General features: G+C 42.4%; 1 protein-coding gene across 2 annotated transcripts in view; it reads right to left on the bottom strand.

The window, feature by feature from the left end:
* Positions 1-23,718, bottom strand: part of CC2D2A (coiled-coil and C2 domain containing 2A) — a 185,507-nt gene extending 161,789 nt beyond the window's left edge. Inside the window, exons 1-5 of one of the 2 annotated variants that reach the window (XM_038745219.1) lie at positions 23,626-23,718; positions 23,181-23,298; positions 14,229-14,289; positions 13,596-13,676; positions 6,836-6,947 (exon numbers count right to left, since the gene is read on the bottom strand). In XM_038745219.1, the coding sequence (XP_038601147.1) occupies positions 6,836-6,947; positions 13,596-13,676; positions 14,229-14,267 (232 nt within the window). In that variant the 5' untranslated portion in view covers positions 14,268-14,289; positions 23,181-23,298; positions 23,626-23,718. Of the gene's footprint in view, positions 1-6,835; positions 6,948-13,595; positions 13,677-14,228; positions 14,290-23,180; positions 23,299-23,625 lie in introns of those variants that run through there. The other variant, XM_038745218.1, reaches the window with a different exon arrangement.
* Between the last annotated feature and the right edge of the window lie 1,464 nt (positions 23,719-25,182).

The raw sequence follows: 25,182 nt of genomic DNA, 5'->3' as shown, positions 1-25,182 counted from the left end.
TCCCTACCCAACAGTGGGCTCACAGTCTAAAAGGGGGAGACAGAGAACAAAACCAAACATACTAACAAAATAAAATAAATAGAATAGATATGCACAAGTAAAATAAATAAATAAATAAATGGAGTAATAAATATGTACAAACATATAGACATATATACAGGTGCTGTGGGTAAGGGAAGGAGGTAAGATGGGGGGATGGAGAGGGGGACGAGGGGGAGAGGAAGGAAGGGGCTCAGTCTGGGAAGGAAGGAATGATGTTCAGGAAGGAATGATTCTTTCTGAGCAGCTGGAGGGACCGTCTCTATATGTCGCCAACCCGTACTTCCCAAGTGCTTAGTCCAGTGCTCTGCACACAGTAAGCGCTCAATAAATACGATTGAATGAATGAATGAACAAATATCATCATTATCCCCTCCCCATCCCCAGTCTTACCTCCTTCCCCTCCCCACAGCACCTGTAAATATGTTTGTACGTATTTATTACTCTATTTATTTTACTTGTACATATTGATTCTATTTATTTTATTTTGTTCATATGCGTTGTTTTGTTGTCTGTCTCTCCCTTCCAGACTGTGAGCCCGCTGTTGGGTAGGGACCGTCTCCATATGTTGCCAACTTGGACTTCCCAAGCGCTTACTACAGCGCTCTGCACACGGTAAGCGCTCAATAAATACGACTGAATGAATCCCAAGTTAAGAGGCAAAACTACTAATCGCTTTTATTTACTGTTGAGTACTCATGGTCTGCAGAACACTACTAAGGGCTTGGTAGAGTGATGCGGTATTTGTTAAGCACTTACTGCGTGTGAGGCACTGGGGTGGATACAAGAGTCCCTGTCCCACGTGGGGCTAAGTCTCCATCTCCATTTTACTGATGAGGCAACTGAGGCACAGAGAAGTGAAGTGACTTACCCAAGGTCACACAGCAGACAAGTGGTGGAGTTGGGATGAGAACTCATGACCTCCTGACTCCTAGGCATTCAACCATGCTGCTTCCACTATGCCATGCTGTTTCATTTCAAGAGCTGGTGAAATATTCCTCTTCTTCTTCTGCTAACAAGGGGCTTTCGGGCTAGAGGGGATGGATATCAAGAGCTCTAAGCACTTTTAGACTGTGAGCCCACTGTTGGGTAGGGACCATCTCTATATGTTGCCAACTTGTACTTCCCAAGCGCTTAGTACAGTGCTCTGCACACAGTAAGCGCTCAATAAATATGACTGATTGATTGATTGATTAAACCACATCAATACAAAAGGGGAAACTCTTTGTGTGTGCACCATGTGATGGGCAGGGATTGTCTCTCTTGCTGAATTGCACTTTCCAAGGGCTCAGTACATTCCCCTGCACACAGTTAAGCACTCAATAAATACGACTGAAAGAACAAATGAGGATAACATCCACAAATTGGCTTTTTCAACCACACCTACACCCTACCTTCAGATTCCTTAATCTGAAGGACAAATACACCTATTACGCTGTTCTGTCTTTTTAATGGTTTTAGTTGGAGGTTTCATTTTCTTCCAAGGGTACAGTAATTATTTTAATACATTTCCTTAAGAGTTTCCTCACAGGGTGAACTCCTGTACTTTCAAAAGAATTTTCAAATGCATGCCATTAATATGAAATTAACTTGGGACAAGAGGCTCCACAAAAATTCCCGTACCAAGAACACCGGCATCTACTATTTTAAGAACTCCTAATTCCAAATAGAGATAATTCTTTCTTCATACAATAGGGCCAAAGGCAACAAACAGCCGGAAAGTTCCCAATCTCCTTTCTTCCATCATCTCTTCAGGGATTAGAGAGCAAATGTTAAGCTGTTTCTTACAAACCCACATTTCCTAATTAGTAACAGCTGTTACCTATTCACCCATGCTGGTTTCTTCGATTAAAGGATTACCTCAGAGCCAATTCTTTTGAATTGGTTACAAAAACATTGAAAAATCCAATGGAATTCAAAATTAAATGATAGGAAATGGAAAGTTTATTTTCCAGGGCAATAAACTCTTAACACTTACAGAGACTATTGTAGGGTAAAGAAAAACACTAGATATGAAATATTACTTTCACACATTTCAACCTTTTTAACCGATTGACAGAGGTTAGGATAACTCATTAGATTGATCACGCCATTCAACGCGATTGGCCATGGGCTTGGCTGTCTTTTCGGGAAACAGACTTCAGTATCGAGCAGTGGTCAGATACGAACATCAGGTGCTTTTTCAAATTATTTCCAGAAAAAAGTGCACATTATGTGGCCTTATTACTGCTGACTGTTTACTGAAAACGCTACTTTGGAAGTAAAGTTAAGCATTGAGCCCTTTAAACAGTAATAATTGTGGTATACGTTAAGAACAGTGCTTTGCACATAGTAAGTGCTTAATAAATGCCATTATTATTATTATTATTATTATTATTAAGTGCTTACTATATGGCAAACCCTGTACTAAGTGCTGGGACGGATCAGCACTTAGAACAGTGCTCAGCACATAGTAAACACTTAACGAATACCATAATTATTGTACAATAATAATAATGGCATTTGTTAAGTGCTTACTACGTGCCAAGCACTGTTCGAAGCACTGGGTAGATAATCAAATCCCATATGGAGCTCACAGTCTAAATAGGAGGGAGAAGGATTTAATCCCCATGCCTACAGATGAGGAAAGTGAGGCACAGAGAATCAATCGTATTTATTGAGCGCTTACTGTGTGCAGAGCACTGTACTGAGCACTTGGGAAGTACAAGTTGGCAACATATAGAGACGGTCCCTACCCAACAGTGGGCTCACAGTCTAAAAGAGAAGTTAAGTAACTTGCCCAAGGTCACCTAAACCAAGGAGCAGAAGCAGGATTAGAACCCAGGTCATCCAACTCCCTTGTCCGGACTCTTTCCACTAGGACGTGCTGCTTTACATATAAATGTAAAATCTTAAACAAGGTTAACAAATTCCAAATACCAACCAAGGAATAACATATTTTTTAAAGAGCTTTATGAGTCTATTTAAATAAAAATCAATTGCGTCCATCACATTTATTGAGAGTTTCTGTGTGATGCATTAAATGCTTCTCCCCCTCGTCCCCCCTCCATCCCCCCCATCTTACCTCCTTCCCTTCCCCACAGCACCTGTATATATGTATATATGTCTGTACATATTTGTTACTCTATTTATTTATTTCTTTATTTATTTTACTTGTACATATCTATCCTATTTATTTTATTTTGTTAGTATGTTTGGTTTTGTTCTCTGTCTCCCCCTTTTTAGATTGTGGGCCCACTGTTGGGTAGGGACTGTCTCTATATGTTGCCCAATTGGACTTCCCAAGCGCTTAGTACAGTGCTCTGCACACAGTAAGCGCTCAATAAATACGATTGATGATGATGATGCTTGGAAAAGTACACCATAAGAGTCGGTAGAGCTGTTCCCTGCCCACAAGGAGCTTGCGGTTTAGAAGATAAATTCCTAACAGTATGGACGTGGTAAAACAAAGTTTTAGACAGTGTTACATTCCAGCTGAAAATGGGAAGTCAGTTGCTGAGGAAAGGCCTGTATGAAGCCTTGCCATTTAGAAGGGAATAGCTCTTTTAAAAAAAAAAAAAACCCAAAAACCTTCCTATAGAGAGACAAGGAGGCAAAAGAAGTGCTACAAACTTAAAACACAACACAAGGGATAACTTTTTTGTGTGCCCACTGTGATTAAGGACTGTGACTTCACGCTGGCATCTTCAGGCTCTATAACTGAGTAGATATAGACAACTATATTTACAAATATAAGGGTGCCTTTTCGTCCCTTCCCAAGTCTTAATATCCTTATTTGCTCTACTCCAAGTGAGCGAGAAGAGAGTAGCCAAATCTGGTGAGCATAGAAGTAATTGTAGTAACGGCATTTATTAAGCACATACTATGTGCACAACACTGTACTAAAGCGCTGAGGAATAAAATACGTTTGGGAATTAAATCTGGTCTCCGAAGCCTCTGAAAAGTATCTGGAGAGAAGCGGAGACAATGAACAAGGAGAAGAAGAGAGCAGAACCGACAAAACAAAACATGGGGATAGGTGTCAAGTGGTAGGAACAAATGGAATTAAAGCTATATGCACATCATTAACAAAATAAATAGAATAGTAAATATGTACAAGTAAAATAGGGCAATAAATCTGTACAAACACATATACAGGTGTTGTGGGGAGGGGAAGGAGGTAGGGCGGGGGGGTGGGGAGGAGGAGAGGAAAAAGGGGGCTCAGTCTGGGAAGGCCTCCTGGAGGAGGTGAGCTCTCAGTAGGGCCTTGAAGGGAGGAAGAGAGCTAGGTTGGCGGAGGGGCAGAGGGAGGCCATTCCAGGCCAGGGGGAGGACGTGGGTCGACGGCGGGACAGGCGAGAACGAGGTACGGTGAGGAGATTGGCGGCGGAGGAGCGGAGGGTGTGGGGTGGGCTGTAGAAGGAGAGAAGGGAGGTGAGGTAGGAGGGGGTGAGGTGATGGACAGCCTTGAATAATAATAATAATGATGGCGTTTATTAATCACTTACTATGTGCAATGCACTAAGTGCTGGAGAGGTTACACGGTGATCAGGTTGTCCCATGGAGAGCTCACAGTCTTAATCCCCATTGTACAGATGAAGTAACTGTGGCCCAAAGAGGTGAAGTGACTTGCCCTAGGTCACACAGCTGACAACTGGCGAGCCGGGATTTGAACCCATGACCTCTGACTCCAAAGCCCGTGCTCCTTCCACTGAGCCATGCTGAGGAGTTTTTGCTTGATGCATAAGGTTGACTGGCTGCCACTGGAGATTTTTGAGGAGGGGAGTGACATTCATTCATTCAATCGTATTTATTAAGTGCTTACTGAGTGCACAGCACTGTATTAAGCGCTTGGGAAGTACAAGTCGGCAACATATAGAGACGGTCCCTACCCAACAGTGGGCTCACAGCCTAGAAGGGGAAGACAGACAACAAAACAACACATATTAACAAAATAAAATAAATAGAATAAATATCTACAAGTATAATACATAGAGTAATAAATATGTACAAACATATAGGAGGCCTTCCCAGACTGAGCCCCCTCTTTCCTCTCCCCCTCCCATCCCCCCCGCCTTACCTCCTTCCCTTCCCCACAGCACCTGTATAGATGTATATATGTTTGTACGTATTTATTACTTTACTTTATTTGTACATATTTATTCTATTCATTTTATTTTGTTAATACGTGGTGTTTTGTTCTCTGTCTCCCCCTTCTAGACTGTGAGCCCGCTGTTGGGTAGGGACTGTCTCTATATGTTGCCAACTTGGACTTCCCAAGCGCTTAGTACAGTGCTCTGCACACAGTAAGCGCTCAATAAATACGATTGAATGAATGAATGAATGTCTCCCCCTTCTAGACTGTGAGACCACTGTTGGATAGGGACCATCTCTATATTTTGCCAACTTGTACTTCCCAAGCGCTTAGTACAGTGCTCTGCACACTGTAAGCGCTCAATAAATACAATTGAATGAATGAATGTCTCCCCCTTCTAGACTGTGAGCCCGCTGTTGGGTAGGAACCGTCTCTATATGTTGCCAACTTGGACTTCCCAAGCACTTAGTACAGTGCTCTGCACACAGTAGGCGCTCAATAAATACGACTGATTGAATGAATGAATGTATGTCTCCCCCTTTCTAGACTGTGGGCCCATTGTTGGGTAGGGACCGTCTATGTTGCCGACTACTACTTCCCAAGCGCTTAGTACAGTGCTCTGCACACAGTAAGCGCTCAATAAATACAGTTGAATGAATGAATGAAGGAATGTCTCCCCCTTCTAGACTGTGAGCCCACTGTTGGGTAGGGACCGTCTCTACATGTTGCCAACTTGTACTTCCCAAGCGCTTAGTACAGTGCTCTGCACACAGTAAGCGCTCAATAAATATGATTGATTCATCATCGTCATCAATCGTATTTATTGAGCGCTGTGTGCAGAGCACTGCACTGTGTGCAGAGCAGAGCATATTGATTGATTGAATGAATGTCTCCCCCTTGTAGACTGTGAGCCCACTGTTGGGTAGGGACCGTCTCTCTATGTTGCCAACTTGTACTTCCCAAGCGCTTAGTACAGTGCTCTGCACACAGTAAGCGCTCAATAAATACAACTGATTGAATGAATCATCCATCGTATTTATTGAGCGCTTACTATGTGCAGAGCACTCCCTTGTAATAATAATAATAATAATGAGGATGGCATTTATTAAGCGCTTACTCTGTGCAAAGCACTGTTCTAAGCGCTGGGGAGGTTACAAGGTGATCAGGCTGTCCCACGGGGGGCTCACAGTCTTCATCCCCATTTTACAGATGAGGTGACTGAGGCCCAGAGATGTTAAGTGACTTGCCCAAGGTCACACAGCTGACAATTGGTGGTGTCGGGATTCGAACCCATGACCTCGGACTCCAAAGCCCGGGCCCTTTCCACTGAGCCACGCTGCTTCTCTAGGCTGTGAGCCCACTGTTGGGTAGGGACCGTCTCTCTATGTTGCCGACTTGGACTTCCCAAGCGCTTAGTACAGTGCTCTGCACACAGTAGGCGCTCAATAAATACGACTGATCGAATGAATGAATGAGTGAACGAGTTGCCCGGGTAACGATCGGGGCCCACGCAAGGCGGGCGAGAAAACGGCGGGAAAAGCAGCGCCGCCTAACTCTCGCGAGAACCTGCGTGGCGCGCGGGCGCGGGATGGGCGGGGCCGGCAGCGCGCGCACGCGCACGGGGCGCGGCCGATGGGCGGGGCCGACAGTCCGCGCATGCGCGAATGGGTGGGCTCGGTAGTGCGCGCATGCGCACGGAGGCGTGCCCGCCGCGCCGCTTACCGCGGGTGGTCCTGCGGACGTCCATGTCGGAGGCGTGCGGGTCCGGCGGCGGCTGTGGGAAGCCGAGGCTCGCTCCCCCCGCCTCCAGCTCCTCGGGGGAGGCATCCGGGAGCTGCAGGGGGACGACACGGGGACGGGGTCAGAGAGCGGGGGCTGCCAGCACTGCACGGCTTCTCACGCAGCCCGCCACGCGCGTCGGGAGCGCGCACGTCGACGTGACCCTCCTTCCCCGCCGGGCTGATGTGGAGGCAGGCGCGCATGCGCCAGAGCCGAACTCCTCACGCTGCGTAGGCCTGAGGCGCCCTCAGCCACGTCATTCATTCATTCATTCATTCATTCAATCGTATTTATTGAGCTCTGGACTGAGCGCTTATTCTTCATTCATTCATTCTTCATTCATTCATTCTTCATTCATTCATTCTTCATTCATTCATTCTTCATCCTTCATTCATTCATCATTCATTCATTCTTCATTCATTCATTCATTCTTCATTCATTCTTTATTCATTCATCATTCATTCATTCTTCATCCCTTCATTCTTCATTCATTCATTCATTCTTCATCCCTTCATTCTTCATTCGTTCATTCATTCTTCATTCATTCTTCATTCATTCATTATTCATTCATTCATTCTTCATTCATTCATCACTCATTCTTCATCCCTTCATTCTTCATTCATTCATTCATCATTCATTCAGTCTTCATTCACTCTTCATTCATTCATTCTTCATTCATTCATTCTTCATTCATTCATTCTTCATTCATTCATCATTCATTCATTCTTCATCCCTTCATTCTTCATTCATTCATTCTTCATTCATTCATTCTTCATTCATCCATCATTCATTCATTCAGTTGCATTCGTTGAGCGCTTACTGTGTGCCGAGCGCTGTACTAAGCATTTAGTCTTCATTCACTCATCCATTCTTCATTCAGTCGTATTGAGCACTTACGGTGTGCAGAGCACAGTAATAAGCGCTTCTTCATTCTTCACTCATTCAGTCGTATTTGTTGAACGATTACTGTGTGCAGAGAGCTCATTCTTCATTCATCCTTCATTCAATTCAATCGATCGATCAGTAGTATTTATTGAGCGCTTCCTGTGTGCAGAGCACTGTACTAAGCGCTTGGGAAGTTGGCAACACATGGACACGGTCCCTACCCAACAGTGGGCTCACAGTCTAGAAGGGGGAGACAGAGAACAAAACCAAACATACTAACGAAATAAATAAAATAGATATGTACAAGTAAAATAAATAGAGTAATAAATATGTACAAACATATATACATATATACAGGTGCTGTGGGGAAGGGAAGGAGGTAAGATGGGGGATGAGGGGGAGAGGAATTTATTATTATTTATTGATTGTATTTATTAAGCGCCTACTGTGCAGAGCACTGTACTAAGCGATTATTCTTCATTCATTAACTCTTCATTCATTCATTCAATCCTATTGAGCGGTTACTGTGTGCAGAGCACTGTACCAAGCACTTGTTCTTCATTCATTCATTCTTCATTCATTCAATCATTTATTGAGCGCTTACTGTGTGCAGAGCACTGTACTAAGCACTTATTCTTCATTCAATCTGCATTCATTCAATCGTATTTATTGAGCGATTACTGTGCAGAGCACTGTGCTAAGTGCTTATTCTTCATTCATTCTTCATTCAATTGTATTTATTGAGTGCTTACTGTGCGGAGCACTGTACTAAGCGCTTATTCTTCATTCATTCATTCTTCATCCATTCATTCTTCATTCATTCAATCCTATTGAACGTTTACTGTGTGCACAGCACTGTATCAAGCACTTGTTCATTCATTCATTCTTCATTCATTCAATCATATTTATTGAGCGCTTACTGTGTGCAGAGCACAGTACTAAGCGCTTATTCTTCAGTCATCATTCAATCGTATTTATTGAGCGCTTACTGTGTGCAGAGCACTGCACTAAGCACTTGGGAAGTCCAAGTTGGCAACATATAGAGGCGGTCCCTACCCAACAGCGGGCTCACAGTCTAGAAAGGGGAGACAAAGAACAAAACAAAACATATTAACAAAATAAAATAGAATAAATATGTACAAATAAAATAAATAAATTGAGTAATAAATACATCCAAGCATATATACATATATACAAGTGCTGTGGGGAGGGGAAGGAGGTAAGATGGGGGGGATGGGGAGGGGGAGAGGAAGGAGGGGGCTCCAAGTGCTTAGTATGGTGCTCTGCATATCCTAGTGGATACAGCATGGACCCAAGAGTCAGAAGGACAAGGGTTCTTGTCTGGACTCCACCACTTGTCTGCTCTGTGACCTTGGCCAAGTCATTTCACTTCTCTGGGCTTCAATAACCTCATCTATAAAATGGGGATTGAGACTGTGAGCCCCACGTGGGACAGGCACTGTGTCCAACCTGATTTGCTTTTATACACCACAGTGCTCAGTACAGTGCCTGGCACATAGTAAGAGCTTAACAAGTGGTATTATTTATCATTAATATTATTATTATTACTATTATTACTATTACTATACTAATAATAGTATACTATTATTACTATTATTCCTCTCCTGCCCAGCTCTGAGCAACCTCCTCCAGAGTTTGGCATTACTGCACACGTCCAATGGGCAGACAGCTCCTGCTCCTTGAGCTTTTATATCAATCAATCAATCAATCGTATTTATTGAGCGCTTACTGTGTGCAGAGCACTGTACTAAGCGCTTGGGAAGTACAAGTTGGCAACACATAGAGACAGTCCCTACCCAACAGCGGGCTCACAGTCTAGAAGGGGGAGACAGAGAACAAAACCAAACATACTAACAAAATGAAAAATAAAAAGGGGAATCTGAAAAATGTAGATTCATGACTATCCAGAAAACAATCTTATGTTATACGCATTTTCACCTTTTCCTTTACCTCTCCCAGTGACTCTTTCCTAATTTCTATTTTTATCCATAGAGTATCCATAGAGAGACAGTGTGGCTCAGTGGAAAGAGCCCGGCCTTTGGAGTCAGAGGTCATGAGTTCAAATCCCAGCTCTGCCACGTGTCTGCTGTGTGACCATGGGCAAGTCACTTAACTTCTCTGAGCCTCAGTTACCTCATCTGTAAAATAGGGATGAGGACTGTGAGCCCCCTGTGGGACAACCTGATCACCTTGTAACCTCCCCAGCGCTTAGAACAGTGCTCTGCACATAGTAAGGGCTTAATAAATGCCATCAATAATAATAAATATTTCTTACGGAGAGAGAGCGATGTGTGGCTGGGTTCAGATAAGATACAGCTATGAAGCACTGAAGCTTTATATATATCAATCAATCAATCGTATTTATTGAGCACTTACTGTGTGCAGAGCACTGTACTAAGCGCTTGGGAAGTCCAAGTTGGCAACATATAGAGACAGTCCCTACCCAACAGTGGGCTCACAGTCTAAAAGGGGGAGACAGAGAACAAAACCAAACATGCTAACAAAATAAAATAAATAGAATAGATGTGTACAAGTAAAATAAATAAATAGTGTAATAAATATGTACAAACATATTGAGAGAGAGAATAGAAAGAGATATGTATCATATATATATATATACATATATAAAACAGCCTCTTATTTCTCTGGTCATTCATTCTCAGCCTCCCTCACAGGTTCCCCCTCGGCCTCCCATCCCCTAACTGTGGGGATCTCTCAAGATTCAGTTCTGGGTCCCCTTCTATTCTCCATCTACACCCACTCCCATGGAGAACTCATTCGCTCCCATTGTTTCCACTACCACCTCTCCGTGGATGATTTCAAAATCTACATCTCCAGCCCTGATTTATCTCCCTCTCTGCAGTCTAGCATTTCCTCCTGCCTTCAAGACATCTCTACTTGGGTGTCCACCCAAGCATAGCAAGTCCAAAAACAGAACTCATCTTCCCACCCAAACCCTGACTTTCCCATCACTGTAGCGGCGTAACCACCCTTCCTGTCTCACAAGCCCGGAAACTTGGCGTTATCCCTGACTCCTCTCTCTCAGTCAACCCACATATTCAATCCACCACTAAATCCAGTTGGTCCCGCCTTTACAACATCGCTCAAATCTGCCCTTTGTTCTCCATCCAAACTGCTACTACGTTACTACAGTCACTCATCCCACCCCGCTTGGATTGCTGCATCAGCCTCCTAGCTGACCTCCCAGCCTCCTGTCTCTCCCCAATCAATCAATCAATCAATCAATCTTATTTATTGAGCGCTTACTGTGTGCAGAGCACTGTACTAAGCGCTTGGGAAGTCCAAGTTGGCAACATCTAGAGACAGTCCCTACCCAACAGTGGGCTCACAGTTTAAAAGGGGGAGACAGAGAACAAAACCAAACATACTAACAGAATAAAATAAATAGAATAGATATGTACAAGTAAAATTTAATGACTCCAGTCATTCATTCATTCATTCAATCGTATTTATTGAGCCCTTACTGGACTAAGCGCTTGGGAAGTACAAGTTGGCAACATATAGAGACCCAGCAACGGGCTCACAGTCTAGAGGGGGGAGACAGACAACAAAGCATGGGGACAGGTGTCAAGTCGTCAGAACAAATAGAATTAAAGCCAAATGCACATCATTAACAAAATAAATAGTAAATATGTACAAGTAAAATAAATAGAGTGATAAATCTGTACAGACATATATTCAGGTGCTGTGGGGAGGGGAAGGAGGTAGGGCGGGGGAGATGGGGAGGAGGAGAGGAAAAAGGGAGCTCAGCGTGGGAAGGCCTCTTGGAGGAGGTGAGTTCTCAGTAGGGCTTTAAAGGGAGGAATTGAGCTAGCTTGGCGGATGTGCGGAGGGAGGACATTCCAGGCCAGGGGGAGGATGTTCACTCTGCTGCCCAGATCAATTTTCTACAAAAACATTCGGGACATGTTTCCCCACTCCTCAAACAAGTCCAGTGGTTGCCCATCTAACTCCACATCAAAGAGAAGCTCCTCACCATTCGCTTTAAAGCAGTCCATCACCTTGCTCCCTCCTGAGAAGCAGCAGCGTGGCTCAGTGGAAAGAGAGAGCCCGGGCTTTGGAGTCAGAGGTCATGGGTTCCAATCCCGGCTCCGCCAATTGTCAGCTGTGTGACTTTGGGCAAGCAGCGTGGCTCAGTGGAAAGAGCACAGGCTTTGGAGTCAGAGGTCATGGGTCCAAATCCATGCTCTGCCAATCCAGCTGCGTGACTTTGGGCAAGTCACTTAACTTCTCTGAGCCTCAGTGACCTCATCTGTCAAAATGGGGATGAAGACTGTGAGCCCCACGTGGGACAACTTGATCACACTGTATCCCTCCCAGCGCTTAGAACAGTGCTTTGCACATAGTAAGCGCTTAACAAATGCCATCGTTATTATTATTATTACTTCACTTCTCTGGGCCTCAGTTACCTCATCGGGAAAATGGGGATTAAGACTGTGAGCCCCCCGTGGGACAACCTGATTGCCTTGTAGCCTCTCCAGCGCTTAGAACAGCGATTTGCACATAGTAAGCGCTTAATAAATGCCATCATTATTATTTATTACCTCACCTCACTACTCTCCATCTACAACCCAGGCCACACACTTTGCTCTTCTGATGCCAACCTTCTCACGGTGCTTCGATCTCGCCTATCTTGCCGCTGATCCCTAGCCCAAGTCCTGCCTCTGGCCCAGGACACCCTCCCTTCTCAAATCCGCCAGACAATTACTCTCCCCACCTTCAAAGTTTTACTGAAGACATGTCTCCTCCTCCTTATTAAGCCCCCCTTTCTTCTTCTCCCACTCTTTTCTACATCACCGCGACTTGCTCCCTTTGTTCTTCCCCCCATCTCAGCCCCACAGCACTTACTTACACATTTATTTATTTATTTATTTTATTTGTACATATCTATTCTATTTATTTTATTTTGTTAGTATGTTTGGTTTTGTTCTCTGTCTCCCCCTTTTAGACTGTGAGCCCACTGTTGGGTAGGGACTGTCTCTATGTGTTGCCAATTTGTACTTCCCAAGCGCTTAGTACAGTGCTCTGCACATAGTAAGCGCTCAATAAATACGATTGATGATGATGAGGATGATGATTTATGATTTATTTATATTAATTTCTGTCTCCCTGCCTCTAGACTTTAAGCTCATTGTAATAATAATAATAATAATAATAACAATAATAATAATAATAATAATAACAATAATAATAATGGCATTTATTAAGCTTTTACTATGTGCAAAGCATTGTTCTAAGCGCTGGGGAAGATACAAGGCGATCAGGCTGTCCCACGGGGGGGCTCACAATCCCCATTTTACAGATGAGGTAACTGAGGCACAGAGAAGTTAAGTGACTTGCCCAAAGTCACACAGCTGACAATTGGTGGAGCTGGGATTTGAACCCATGACCTCTGACGCCAAAGCCCATGCTCGTTCATTCATTCATTCATTCAATTGTATTTATTGAGCGCTTACTGTGTGCAGAGCACTGTACTAAGCGCTTGGGAAGTCCAAGTTGGCGACATACAGAGATGGTCCCTACCCAACAGCGGGCTCACAGTCTAGAAGGGGGAGACAAACAACAAAACAAAACATATTAACAAAATAGAATATGTACAAGTAAAATAGAGCCAAGGAACGTGTCTATTTATTGTCATATTGACCTCTCCCAAGTGTTTAGTACAGTTCTCTGCCCACAGTAAGCGCTCAATAATTATGACTGACTGACTGAGTGAATGATGCCTAGCATAAAAACCAAAACCCAACATAGAAAAACAAATTTTTGCGGTACTTACTCGTTTCTTCCTTTTTTGCCTTTGAATTTTCAAAGTCTTCTTCAGTTTCTCAACGTGTGATTCATCATCGTCAAGAAATTCCTTTGTCAAAAGTAAATGGTATAATTTACTATTCTTTATTTTTTTTAAAGAAAAAAAAATCTAGTTCTCTAGGTTTGAGGCATTAATGTACAATGTTTGTTCCATGAAATGGGTGCTTGAAACAGAAATGGATGGGAGACTTAGTGAACTGTGATTTGCTGGTAAATTGTTAAACATTTAATTTACTCATTTTCCTCTTAAAGTTAACTCATTTGGATGTGTGATTGCTTGTGTGTGTTTGTGTGTGTCTGTCTCTGTGTGTGTTTTAAATACACCGATCACACGATGATATACAATTTTTAGATGAAGATATAGTCTTTTTTGAGCAGTCCAGACATATTGGATTCATCCTCTTTAGACTATTTAGACTCCGCATCTCTTTCTCTGTTCAAAGAGGTCCATTTAAAACCAAGACGCGCTCTTAGGGAGAAGAGAAAGCATTTGTGAAGGTGAAGATGTAATTTTTTTTTTTACATTTAATTTTTTTTACTCATGATAAATATCCCTTCGTGTCCTTTCTACAATTGCACAAGTAACTAACAGGAAATTTACCTCAGTAATGATTCTCTGTGTTTCTTCATTTAGATTCATTTCGGCTATGGCCGGGTCCTAGCTGGGAAAATAATGATGAAAATGTCACTAACGAGATAAGAATCCAACAACGAAATATCTACCTTCTTCTTGCTTTTGGAAAATGGGAAGCCTCTACTGAAGATAGCTGTTTTATCAATGATTTTTAAAGATTTGACATAGACCAGAGAACTAACAGTGGAAAATAATGAAGAAAATGTCACTGACGAGACAGGAATCCAACAACGAAATATCTACCTTCTTCTTGCTTTTGGAAAATGGGAAGCCTCTACTGAAGATAGCTGTTTTATCAATGATTTTTAAAGATTTGACATAGACCAGAGAACTAACAGTGGAAAATCATGACGAAAATGTCACTGACGAGACAAGAATCCAACAACGAAATATCTACCTTCTTCTTGCTTTTGGAAAATGGGAAGCCTCTACTGAAGATAGCTGTTTTATCAATGATTTACTGAAGATAGCTGTTTTATCAATTATTTTTAAAGATTTGACACAGACCAGAGAACTAACAGTGGAAAATAATGACGAAAATGTCACTGACAAGACAAGAATCCAACAACGAAATAGCTACCTTCTTCTTGCTTTTGGAAAATGGGAAGCCTCTACTGAAGATAGCTGTTTTATCAATGATTTACTGAAGATAGCTGTTTTATCAATGATTTTTAAAGATTTGACACAGACCAGAGAACTAACAGTGGAAAATAATGATGAAAATGTCACTGACGAGACAAGAATCCAACAACGAAATATCTACCTTCTTCTTGCTTTTGGAAAATGGGAAGCCTCTACTGAAGATAGCTGTTTTATCAATGACTTTTAAAGATTTGACATAGACCGGAGAAGTAACAGTGGAAAATAATGATGAAAATTTCACTGACGAGACAAGAATCCAACAATGAAATATCTACCTTCTTGCTTTTGGAAAATGGGAGGCCTCTACTGAAGATAGCTGTTTTATCAATGATTTATTGAAGATAGCTGTTTTATCAATGATTTTTAAAGATTTGACACAGACCAGAGAACTAACAGTGGAAAATAATGATGAAAATGTCACTGACGAGACAAGAATCCAACAACGAAATATCTACCTTCTTCTTGCTTTTAGAAAATGGGAAGCCTCTACTGAAGATAGCTGTTTTATCAATGATTTACTGAAGATAGCTGTTTTATCAATGATTTTTAAAGATTTGACATAGACCAGAGAACTAACAGTGGAAAATAATGATGAAAATGTCACTGACGAGACAAGAATCCAACAACGAAATATCTACCTTCTTCTTGCTTTTGGAAAATGGGAGGCCTCTACTGAAGATAGCTGTTTTATCAATGATTTTTAAAGATTTGACATAGACCGGAGAACTAACAGTGGAAAATAATGATGAAAATGTCACTGACGAGACAAGAATCCAACAACGAAATATCTACCTTCTTCTTGCTTTTGGAAAATGGGAGGCCTCTACTGAAGATAGCTGGTTTATCAATGATTTACTGAAGATAGCTGTTTTATCAATGATTTTTAAAGATTTGACACAGACAAGATAACTAACAGTGGAAAATAATGACGAAAATGTCACTGACGAGACAAGAATCCAACAACGAAATATCTACCTTCTTCTTGCTTTTGGAAAATGGGAAGCCTCTACTGAAGATAGCTGTTTTATCAATGATTTTTAAAGATTTGACATAGACCAGAGAACTAACAGTGGAAAATAATGATGAAAATATCACTGACGAGACAAGAATCCAACAACGAAATATCTACCTTCTTCTTGCTTTTGGAAAATGGGAAGCCTCTACTGAAGATAGCTGTTTTATCAATATTTTTAAAGATTTGACATAGACCGGAGAACTAATGGTGGAAAATCATGATGAAAATGTCACTGACGAGACAAGAATCCAACAACGAAATATCTACCTTCTTCTTGCTTTTGGAAAATGGGAGGCCTCTACTGAAGATAGCTGTTTTATCAATGATTTTTAAAGATTTGACAAAGACTGGAGAACTAACAGTGGAAAATAATGATGAAAATGTCACTGATGAGACAAGAATCCAACAACGAAATATTTACCTTCTTCTTGCTTTTGGAAAATGGGAAGCCTCTACTGAAGATAGCTGTTTTATCAATGATTTTTAAAGATTTGACGTAGACCAGAGAACTAACAGTGGAAAATAATGATGAAAATGTCACTGACGAGACAAGAATCCAATAACGAAATATCAACCTTCTTCTTGCTTTTGGAAAGTGGGAAGCCTCTACTGAAGATAGCTGTTTTATCAATGATTTACTGAAGATAGCTGTTTTATCAATGATTTTTAAAGATTTGACACAGACCGGAGAACTAACAGTGGAAAATAATGACGAAAATGTCACTGACGAGACAAGAATCCAACAACGAAATATCTACCTTCTTCTTGCTTTTGGAAAATGGGAAGCCTCTACTGAAGATAGCTGTTTTATCAATGATTTTTAAAGATTTGACATTGACCGGAGAACTAACAGTGGAAAATAATGATGAAAATGTCACTGACGAGACAAGAATCCAACAACGAAATATCAACCTTCTTCTTGCTTTTGGAAAATGGGAAGCCTCTACTGAAGATAGCAGTTTTATCAATGATTTTTAAAGATTTGATATAGACCGGAGAACTAACAGTGGAAAATAATGATGAAAATGTCACTGACGAGACAAGAATCCAACAACAAAATATCTGCCGCCTTCTTGCTTTGGGAAAATGGGAAGCCTCTACTGAAGATAGGTGTTTTATCAATGATTTTTAAAGATTTGACATAGACCGGAGAACTAACAGTGGAAAATAATGATGAAAATGTCACTGACGAGACAAGAATCCAACAACGAAATAGCTACCTTCTTCTTGCTTTGGGAAAATGGGAAGCCTCTACTGAAGATAGGTGTTTTATCGATGATTTTTAAAGATTTGACGTAGACCAGAGAACTAACAGCGGGTGTCAAATGCAACATAATAAAACCGATGGCTTGAGGCCTGTACGTGGCTCGGAATTCCCTGCAACCATTTCTGTTCTCCTCGGATCCTCAGTCAAACCCATTTAGGCCATCTCAGCTTCCTTACACAATGGCTGGCGTGCAGATCGCTCCTAAATACTGCACAGAAAGCACATTCATTCATTCAATCGTATTTATTGAGCACCTACTGTGTGCAGAGCACTGTGCTAAGCACTTGGGAAGAACAAGTTGGCAACATATAGAGACGGTCCCTACCCAACAGTGGGCTCACAGTCTAGAAGCACATCTGCAGCCTTCCTAGAAACCCAAAATGGAAGATGATGTAGTCCTAAAGTCCAAATTAGCCGGGACCTCCTGATAAAGGCTGAGTAGAGGGGGCCAGAATAATAATTGCGGAATTTATAAAGCATTTATTCTGCGCCAATCGAAGGGGAGGATATAAGTTAATCGGATCAGAAACCAGTTCCTGTCCCACATGGAGCTCACAGTCTAAGAGGGAGGGAGAAGAGTTATTTGATCCCCATTCAACAGATGGGGAAACCGAAGTACAGAGAAGTTAAATAATAATAATAATAATAATTTTGGTGTTTGTTAAGAGCTTACTATGTGCAAAGCACTGTTCGAAGTGCTGGGGAGGAAACAGGGTGATCAGGTTGTCCCATGTGGGGTTCACAATCTTAATCTATTTATTTTATTTTGTTAGTATATTTGGTTTTGTTCTCTGTCTCCCCCTTTTAGACTGTGAGCCCACTGTTGGGTAGGGACTGTCTCTATATGTTGCCAACTTGTACTTCCCAAGCGCTTAGTACAGTGCTCTGCACACAGTAAGCGCTCAATAAATACGATTGATTGATTGATTAATCCCTGTTAATCTTAATAATCTTAATCCCTTAATCACTGTTGAGAAGCAGCATGGCTCAGTGGAAAGAGCATGGGCTTTGGAGTCAGAGGTCATGGGTTCAAACCCCAGCTCCGCCAATTGTCAGCTGTGTGACTTCGGGCAAGTCACTTAACTTCTCTGTGCCTCAGTTACCTCATCTCCGCACATCCGCCAAGCTAGCTCTCTTCTCCCTTCAAAGCCCTACTGAGAGCTCACCTCCTCCAGGAGGCCTTCCCAGACTGAGCCCCCTCCTTCCTCTCCCCTTCCTCCCCCTCCCCATCCCCCCACCTTACCTCCTTCCCCTCCCCACAGCACCTGTATATATGTATTTATGTTTGTATGTATTTATTACTCTATTCATTTTATTTGTACATATTTATTCTATTTATTTTATTTTGTTAGTATGTTTGGTTTTGTTGTCTGTCTCCCCCTTCTAGACTGTGAGCCCGCTGTTGGGTAGGGACCGTCTCTATATGTTGCCAACTTGTACTTTCCAAGTGCTTAGTACAGTGCTCTGCACACAGTAAGTGCTCAATAAATACGATTGAATGAATGAATGAATAAAATAGGGATTAAGACTGTGAGCCCCCCGTGGGACAAGCTGATCACCTTGTAACCTCTCCAGTGCTTAGAACAGTGCTTTGCACATAGTAAGCGCTTAATAAATGCCATCATTATTGGGGAAGCAGTGTGGCTCAGTGGAAGGATCATGGGCTTTGGAGTCAGAGGTCATCGGGTCAAATTCCGGCTCCGCCACTTGTCAGATGTGTGATGTTGGGCAAGTCACTTCACTTCTCTGGGCCTCAGTTACCTCATCTGCAAAATGGGGATTAAGACTGTGAGCCCCCCATGGGACAACCTGATCACCTTGTAATCTCCCCAGCGCTTAGAACAGTGCTTTGCACATAGTAAGCGCTTAATAAATGTCATTTTAAAAAATCCCCATTTTCCAGATGAGGTAACTGAGGCCCAGAGAAGTGAAGTGACATGGCCAAAGTCACACAGCTGACAAGCGGTGGAGCCGGGATTAGAACCCACGACCTCTGACTCCAAAGCCCGGGCTCTTTTCCACTGAGCCACTCTCCTTCTCTACGTGAAGAATAGAGGGGACACAGAACTGAACTTACTATGTGCCAAGCGCTGCTCTAAGTGCTGGGGTAGATACAAGGTGATCAGGTTGTCCCACGTGGGGCTCACAGTCTTCATCCCCATTTTCCAGATGAGGGAACTGAGGCCCAAAGAAGTTAAGTGGCCCAAGGTCACACAGCTGTCAAGTGGTGGAGTCGGGATTCGAACCCATGACCTCTGACTCCCATGACTGGGCTCTTTCCACTGAGCCAGAAGGGAATATTTATTCATTCCTTCACTCAATCGTATTTATTGAGCACTTACTGTGTGCAGAGCACTGCACTAAGCGCTTGGGAAGGACAAGTTGGTAAACCTGTTCTCCCTCCTGCTTAGAATGTGAGCCCCAAGTGGGACCTGATCATTCATTCAATCGTATTAATTGAGTGCTTACTTTCATTCATTCATTCAATCGTAGTTATTGAGCACTTACTGTGTGCAGAGCACTGTACTAAACGCTTGGGAAGTACAAATCGGCAACATATAATCTTCAGTTCCCTCACCTGAAAAAAGGGCGTTCAAAACCTGTTCTCCCTCCTACTTAGAATGTGAGCCCCATGTGGGACCTAATCATTCATTCAATCGTATTCACTGAGTGCTTACTTTCATTCATTCAATCAATCAATCAATCAATCGTATTTATTGAGCGCTTACTGTGTGCAGAGCACTGTACTAAGCGCTTGGGAAGTACAAGTTGGCAACATATAGAGACAGTCCCTACCCAACAGTGGGCTCACAGTCTAGAAGGGGGAGACAGAGAACAAAACCAAACATACTAACAAAATAAAATAAATAGGATAGATATGTACAAGTAAAATAAATAGAGTAATAAATATGTACAAACATATATACATATATACAGGTGCTGTGGGGAAGGGAAAAGGGAAGGAGGTAAGATGGGGGGATGGAGAGGGAGAGGAAGGAGGGGGCTCAGTCTGGGAAGGCTTCCTGAAGGAGGTGAGCTCTCAGTAGGGCCTTGAAGGGAGGAAGAGAGCCAGCTTGGCGGATGGGCAGAGGGAGGGCATTATTTATTGAGCACTTACTGTGTGCAGAGCACTGTACTAAACGCTTGGGAAGTACAAATCGGCAACATATAATCTTCAGTTCCCTCACCTGAAAAAAGGGGATTCAAAAGCTGTTCTCCCTCCTACTTAGAAGGTGAGCCCCATGAGGGATTTGATGATCTTTTCTCTACGCCAGGGCTTGTTACATCAGCTTCCTTGCTGTCCTCACCACCTCCTGTCTCTCCCCACTCCAGTGCGTACCTCACTCTGCTGCCCAGATCATTTTTCTACAAAATGTTCAGGCCGGGCTTCCCTACTCCTCGAGAAACTCCAGTGGTTGCCCATCCACCTCCACATTAAAAAGAAACTCCTCACCGTTGGCTTTAAAGAACTCGATCACCTTGCCCTCTCCTACCTCACCTCTCTACTCTCCTGCTACAACCCCATCCGCGCACTTTGCTCGTCTAATGCCAACCTTCTCACTGTACATCCATTTCATCTATTTTGCCGATGCCTTCTCGCCCTCATCCTGCCTCTGGCTTGGAACACCCTCCTTCCTCGTATCCAGCGGACAATGACTCTCCCCACCTCCAAAGCCATATTAAAGACACATCTCCTCCAAGAGGCCTTCTCTGATTAAGCCGTCCTTTCCTCTTCTCCCACTCCTTCCCTCATTACCCAGAAGCGTGGCTTAGTGAAAAGAGCACAGGCTTTGGAGCCAGAGGTCGTGGGTTCAAATCCCGGCTCTGCCAATTGTCAGCTGTGTGACTTTGGGCAAGTCACTTCACTTCTCTGTGCCTCAGTTACCTCATCTGGAAAATGGGGATGAAGACTGTGAGCCCCCCGTAGGACAACCTGATCACCTTGTAACCTCCCCAGGGCTTAGAACAATGCTTTGCCCATAGTAAGTGCTTAATAAATGCCATCACTATTATTATTATCCTGATTTGCTCCCTTTATTTACCACCATCCCCCAGCCCCACAGCACAAAGCAACGTGGCTCAGTGGAAAGAGCCCAGGCTTTGGAGTCAGAGGTCATGGGTTCGAATCCCAACTCCACCACACGCCTGCTGTGTGATCTTGGGCAAGTCACTTAACTTCTCTGGACCTCAGTTACCTCATCTGTAAAATGGGGATTAAGACGGTGAGCCCCACGTGGGACAACCTGATCACCCTGTATCCCCCCCCAGCGCTTAGAACAGTGCTTTGCACATAGTAAGCGCTTAACAAATGCCAATTTTTATTATTATTATTATTATTATTATTATTATTATTATTATTATTATTATTATTATATCCACAGTTTTTTTATTTATATCAATGTTTGTCTCCCCCTCTAGTCTATAAACTCACTGTGGGTAGGGAATGTGTCTGTCTATTGTTGTCTTGTACTCTTCCAAGCATTTAGTACAGTGCTCTGCACATGGAGTAGTGGAAGTCAGAAGGTCGTGGGTTCTAATCCCGGCTCTGCCACCTGTCTGCTGTGTGACCTTGGGCAAGTCACTTCACTTCTCTGTGCCTCAGTTACCTCATCTGTAAAATGGAGACTGAGAACGTGAACCCCAGGTGGGACAGGTACTTTGTCCAACCCGATTTGCTTGTATCCACCCCAGTGCTTAGTACAGTGCCTGGCACATAGTAACCACTTAATAAATACCATAATAATTATTATTAATAATAAGCACTTAATAGATATGATTGACTGTGACTAGTACAGTGCTTGGCACATAGTAAGTGTGTAAGCAATACCGCAATTATTGTTATTGTCATTATTATTACAGTAATTTATAGTGAGGCAGAAGAGGGCTGAGGCATAGAGAGTTATAGGAATTAGAAAATTAGAAACTAAACGAAGTAGGGAAAAGGTACTCTTAAAAATAAGAAAGAAAAGGGATACAATGTTACTGCAGAAGAATCCAATAGCTTAAAAAAAACCCACTGGCCTATCTCAATTCCTTAAAAATAAGAAAGAAAAGGGATACAATGTTACTGCAGAAGAATCCAATAGTTTAAAAAAAACCCACTGGCCTATCTCAATTCCTTAGGTGTAAACACTTGTTCATACAAAAAACAAGGAGAGTGAGGTGTAGAGAAAACCAGTTACCAAACTGAAATATAACAGAGTTGCCTTACAATTCATCTTTTAAAATCCATGTATTGTCCATGAAGAAAAAGGACTGGGCATCTAAAGATAAGGTAGGAAGTTCAAAAAGGGCACTTTTTCCCTTTCCTTTCTGACCTTTCCTTAAACCCAAGTTTGCAGACAATCTAAAGAGCACCAAAGGATTAAAAAAAAAGATTAGCCAATAATCTGTCTTTTAGACTGTGAGCCCACTGTTGGGTAGTGACTGTCTCTATATGTTCCCAACTTGTACTTCCCAAGCGCTTAGTACAGTGCTCTGCACACAGTAAGCGCTCAATAAATACGATCGATTGATTGTGCTTAAAACAGAATCTGCAGTATCTTGTCTCCCTAAATGTATCACTCAAGTAAATTAGCATCATTAGTATAATTGGAGCAACATTTATATTCATGATGCCTACAGTAACTCTCCTTGGCAATCACTGTGCTGTAAATACACAGCGCTTTGTCCTTATGAACAATTTCAGTTTGAAGCCTCCCACGTACAGCAGCAGTGAGTGGACTTGCTGATGGAAAAAAATGATAAAAAAATACTTCAGAAGGAGCCTTCCATCTGCCGATCCTTAATGAGCTAAAATGTTCTTTCTCTTTGCAGGAAATTAGTTCTAAAATCTATGCAATAAACCCAATGCGTAATTTCATCTCCTAAATGAGATTCACCAAGGAGAAAAACATCTTATAGTCATGCTATTGCCTCAGTTCCTTTTAAGAGTGGCAATAATTCTCTCTGAATGGTAGATGTTAAGCCCCCCCTGGAATTCCACATTTCTTACTGCCAAGAAAAGTGATGCTTGCAGTAGCAACGGCCCCGCATTGGTTCTTCCATCAGACAATAGTTCCTGTGCTCACTCAGATTGCCGGATTCCTGGAATTTCGATGAAAGGTCGGGAACTGCAAAACACAGCAACATGTTTATCAAAGACATACACACAGTAGCCAACGTACGTGGTCCAAGTAACATGAAAAAGCACAAAGGAACCAGCCTTTAAACAGTTTCGGGAATTTTACTAGCGTTTCTTCTCGCTCTTCTGCTACCAAACGAGAAATAAAACTATTTTGGAATAATTATAGCCATTCATTCAACTGGAAGAAAATAAATGAAACATAACTCCACCTGGCGAGGCAAAGATCAACAGATTGATTGAGCTCTAGGCATTTTGACTGAAAAGAGGAATATGCTAGGGTGTCCTCCATGGGTCATTTGATGAAACAATTTACCTTGAGAAATATTACAAAAGTCACCTCGGAGGTTCAGCTTGCTTAAGACAAAAGAAACCTGGAGAAAGTTGAGCTTTCTAAAAGAATCCAAAGGGAAATGTTTAAACCCTAACTGGATTTTCTTGGGCAGCCCTTCGGAAGTTTCAATGTGCAGTTTCACATAACAAAAAACACTGATCCTAGCAACAGGGTTACTAAGGAAGTTCATGAAAACTTTTTTTTTTTAAAGAGACAGATTGCTGGCAAGTATAGGGAAGGGGACAATTTACAAAGGTGTAAACCTGGATTTCCATCTTGAGCTCACATAGAAATAATCATACCGTTATTTTGAAGGGAATGAACCTTAGTAATGAGAGAGAGGGCAAATGATTTTCTGAATTCTAGTGCAAAGATATAGGGGAAACCTGGGAAAAGAGTCAGAAAGTCCAAAATAGCAACTGCAGTAGGGGAGAGGGAAGAGGGTTTAGGGTGAACTGTAAACCCCTCTCTAGACTGTAAGTTCACTGTAGGCAGGGAACGTGTTTGCCAGCGGTTGTACTGTACTCTCCCAAGTGCTTAGTACAGTGCTTTGCACACAATAATCCAATCAATCAGTGGTATTTATTGAACTGTGTGCAGAGCATTGTACTAAGCCCTTGGGAGAGTACAATCAATCAATCATATTTATTGAGCGCTTACTGTGTGCAGAGCACTGTACTAAGCACTTGGGAAGTACAAGTTGGCAACAGATAGAGACAGTCCCTACCCAACAGTGGGCTCACAGTCTAAAAGGGGGAGACAGAGAACAAAACCAAACATACTAACAAAATAAAATAAATAGAATAGCTATGTACAAGTAAAATAAATAAATAAATAGAGTAATAAATATGTACAAACATATATACATATATACAGGTGCCGTGGGGAAGGAAAGGAGGTAAGATGAGGGGGATGGAGAGGGGGACTAGGGGGAGAGGAAGGAAGGGGCTCAGTCTGGGAAGGCTTCCTGGAGTACAAGACAACAGAGTTGGTTTACATGTTCCCTGCCCACAACAAGCTTAGTCTAAATACTACCGATGGATTTATTGATGGATTGGAGGAGAGGTGATGCAGCAATAGCAGTGCTTATTTTGTCCAGAAAAAGATCCTGGGGCTCTAAATGTCCAAACTTCCCTCACTGAGAAGTAGTGTGGTTTAGTGGAAAGAGCATGAATTGGGGAGCTGGGAGATTTGGGTTCTAATCCTGGCTTTATGTCATCTGTCTGCTGTCTGACCTTGGGCAAGTCACTTAACAGCTCTGTGCCTCGGTTTCCTCATTTGCAAAACAGGAGTAAGGTGCTCGTTCTTCCTCCACACGGACTGTGAGCCTCATGTGAGACAGGGACTGTGTCTCGTCAGCTTATCTTGTAACTACCCCAGTGTGTGGGCCATTATAAGGGCTAAACTGAAATTGTTATTGTCAATTATTGTTGTCCGCCAGCAAACTTGGCATGACTGACTCCATCTTGTGCATGCCAACAGTAACCCTCCATTTTGTGCAGACTGAGAGCACTCCAGTGTTTGTAAAGTAACATTAAC

Source organism: Tachyglossus aculeatus, chromosome 4 (genome assembly GCF_015852505.1).
Source record: "Tachyglossus aculeatus isolate mTacAcu1 chromosome 4, mTacAcu1.pri, whole genome shotgun sequence".
Lineage (NCBI taxonomy): Eukaryota > Metazoa > Chordata > Mammalia > Monotremata > Tachyglossidae > Tachyglossus > Tachyglossus aculeatus.
The sequence above is the reverse complement of the archived record's forward strand: the minus strand, read 5'-3'. Positions and strand labels throughout refer to the sequence as shown.